This window comes from Pundamilia nyererei, unplaced genomic scaffold (assembly GCF_000239375.1).
Source record: "Pundamilia nyererei isolate P.nyererei 1_Seehausen unplaced genomic scaffold, PunNye1.0 scaffold00026, whole genome shotgun sequence".
In the NCBI taxonomy this organism is placed as follows: domain Eukaryota; kingdom Metazoa; phylum Chordata; class Actinopteri; order Cichliformes; family Cichlidae; genus Pundamilia; species Pundamilia nyererei.
Window position 1 is genome coordinate 1,581,055 of NW_005187427.1, and position 2,294 is coordinate 1,583,348.

At 37.1% G+C, this 2,294-nt stretch overlaps 1 protein-coding gene across 1 annotated transcript in view; it reads right to left on the reverse strand.

The window, feature by feature from the left end:
- The window catches only part of LOC102209624 (sodium- and chloride-dependent GABA transporter 2-like), a 6,482-nt gene that overhangs the window by 794 nt on the left and 3,394 nt on the right, over positions 1 to 2,294 (reverse strand). Inside the window, exons 6-10 of the mRNA XM_005727931.1 lie at positions 1,562 to 1,696; positions 1,352 to 1,455; positions 1,112 to 1,236; positions 131 to 243; positions 7 to 39 (exon numbers count right to left, since the gene is read on the reverse strand). Coding sequence (XP_005727988.1) covers positions 7 to 39; positions 131 to 243; positions 1,112 to 1,236; positions 1,352 to 1,455; positions 1,562 to 1,696 — 510 coding nt within the window. The remainder of the gene's footprint in view (positions 1 to 6; positions 40 to 130; positions 244 to 1,111; positions 1,237 to 1,351; positions 1,456 to 1,561; positions 1,697 to 2,294) is intronic.

A 2,294-nucleotide genomic window follows, 5' to 3' on the forward strand; every position in this document is an offset into this window, starting at 1 on the left:
ATCAACCAGTGATGTCATCACACACTCCAGACCAACAAACTGTAAGGAACCAATTGCAACACACGGTTTGTTCATTAGTCACATAGTATTCCATTTCTTCATTCATGCATACTCTAACGTGGATTAGTACCTGACTATCCAACCCAAGCAGAATGATCATGAGGAAGAAACACACCGACCACACTTGGGGCACTGGCATCATGGCTACAGCACGGGGGTAAACAATGAATGCCAACCCTGGACCTACAAACAAATAATGTAAAGACAGATCAAAGATGTAAATTATAGGACACAGACAGGAATCGTTATGTGTGGATACTTCAGTATACTGTCTTATTGCTTTTATCTCTATTATGGTGCTAAAGGAGAGGCCAAGGGATCCATCAATTTCTTTACAAAAACATCCTTTTTTGTTGTTATTGTTTTGTCAGCCACAGCAGTTTGCCTTGTGGTCTGCAGTACAATCCATTTAAAGTTCCTGTTTTCGCTTGTTATTTTAGTTCAGCTGCTCAACCATGTTTCTAGCGTCATAGACTTTTATTGCCTAGCCATACTGGTGTACTAGCTGTGGAAACTAATTTGGCATTATTGTCTTACTGATTCCCTCAAAAAGAAAAATTTAAAGGTTTAATGAGCCAGATTATTACTTTATATATATATATACCAAAAATGAATTAATACCAATTAATTGCCTATAATAAATATAGTTACATGCCTCAACTATTAGCCACCTTCCCAAAAGGCCTGAAAGTTGGCAATCCTGTATTATTATCTGCTGATAATAATACAGGGTTGCCAACTTTATCCTCTGCATTCCTAGTATCCACTGGTTAGCTTTAATCAGACTCACCTTAACTAAGATGATTCAAGTTTAAGCCAAAATATCAAAAGGGAAATAAAATGACAGAGCAACATATGAGCTCTGCCAGAAAGCTTCTTATAATTGAAAGAAAGAAAAGAAGAATCACAAGATCTTCCCAAAGGGTGAAAAGTTTGCTGCCATGCAGGTTTCCTGAATATTTTTACAACACCAGAAAGCCTCAAAGAAAATGTATGAAACTGCCACTCTCATGTCCAGTATATAGTTGAACTGAATTGAGACAGTACATGCCTGATTCTGCTACTTCAGAAATATCCACTCCTTGTTCATATGTCATGAAACCCAACACAGAGAAAATGGCAAAGCCTGCCACAATGCTCGTGGCACTGTTCAGCAGACACAAGTAGAAACAGTCCCTGCAATAAAATGAATATGGTAAGTAGAAATACTTAGACACAGATGTTGTAGATGCTGATGCTCAACTTAAAAGATGATCATAATGATCTTTATGACAGTTAGTACTGGACTTACTTATAACAGTTGTTGTTGTAAGTGTTATAACTCCCAAGAGAAGTGAGGAAACCAAGGCCAATGGCATAAGAGAAGAAGATTTGAGTGCCAGCATCCATCCACACCTGGAAAGGTCAAACAAAATCATCGTGTGTGTGTGTCTATAGTGCATGAATGTCACTGTAAAACATCTAGCTTTTCTGGTCTCGGGTCTCTATGTGCTTTCTTTACCTGGGCATCTAACAGGCGAGAGATGTCAGGGTAGAGGTAATAAATGATCCCATCCTTTGCCCCTGGGAGGGTAACACCACGTATAAGCAAAACAAATAGCATGACATAGGGGAAGGTTGCTGTAAAGTAGGCTGCCTGAAAAAAATAAAATAAAACAGAGAAAAGAGATGGTAAAGAAAGTTATAGTTTGTTTTGACCTGTCATTTCATTATTTTATTCATATTTCTTTCTTTAGTTTTACTGTATTGCACGCTTGCTTTCCTAAATCCAGCTTTGGTGTGGCACATTAGTAGCATCTTGGGTGTATTACTCTTGAAATAAACAGTTCCCACAACGTTAATCAGATCACTATAACTTCCAGTGTAATGTTTAGCTTAAACGTGAATATTACTTACCTTTTGAAAGGATAAAAATCACACCAACAGCTTTTCTTTATAGCTGCTCTTCTGATATTACTAACCAGTGCTTTAAAACATGGTGTAAAGCTTACTAAATACTTTACCAAAACTGTTCTTTGGAAAGTTGAAAGAAACTTCAACTAACCCCAGCCAAGTTATGCTTTGTATCATTTTTGCACCATTTAGATCTTACAATAAGAAACCTGTCACACACTACACACCTAACAGTGAATCTTGTCCCCATTACTCATAAATTTCATGAATGACAAGTTTGAAAACCATACACTTCAGTATCAGATTAATTCAAATGAGTTCATAGATGGTTTTCATGCAAG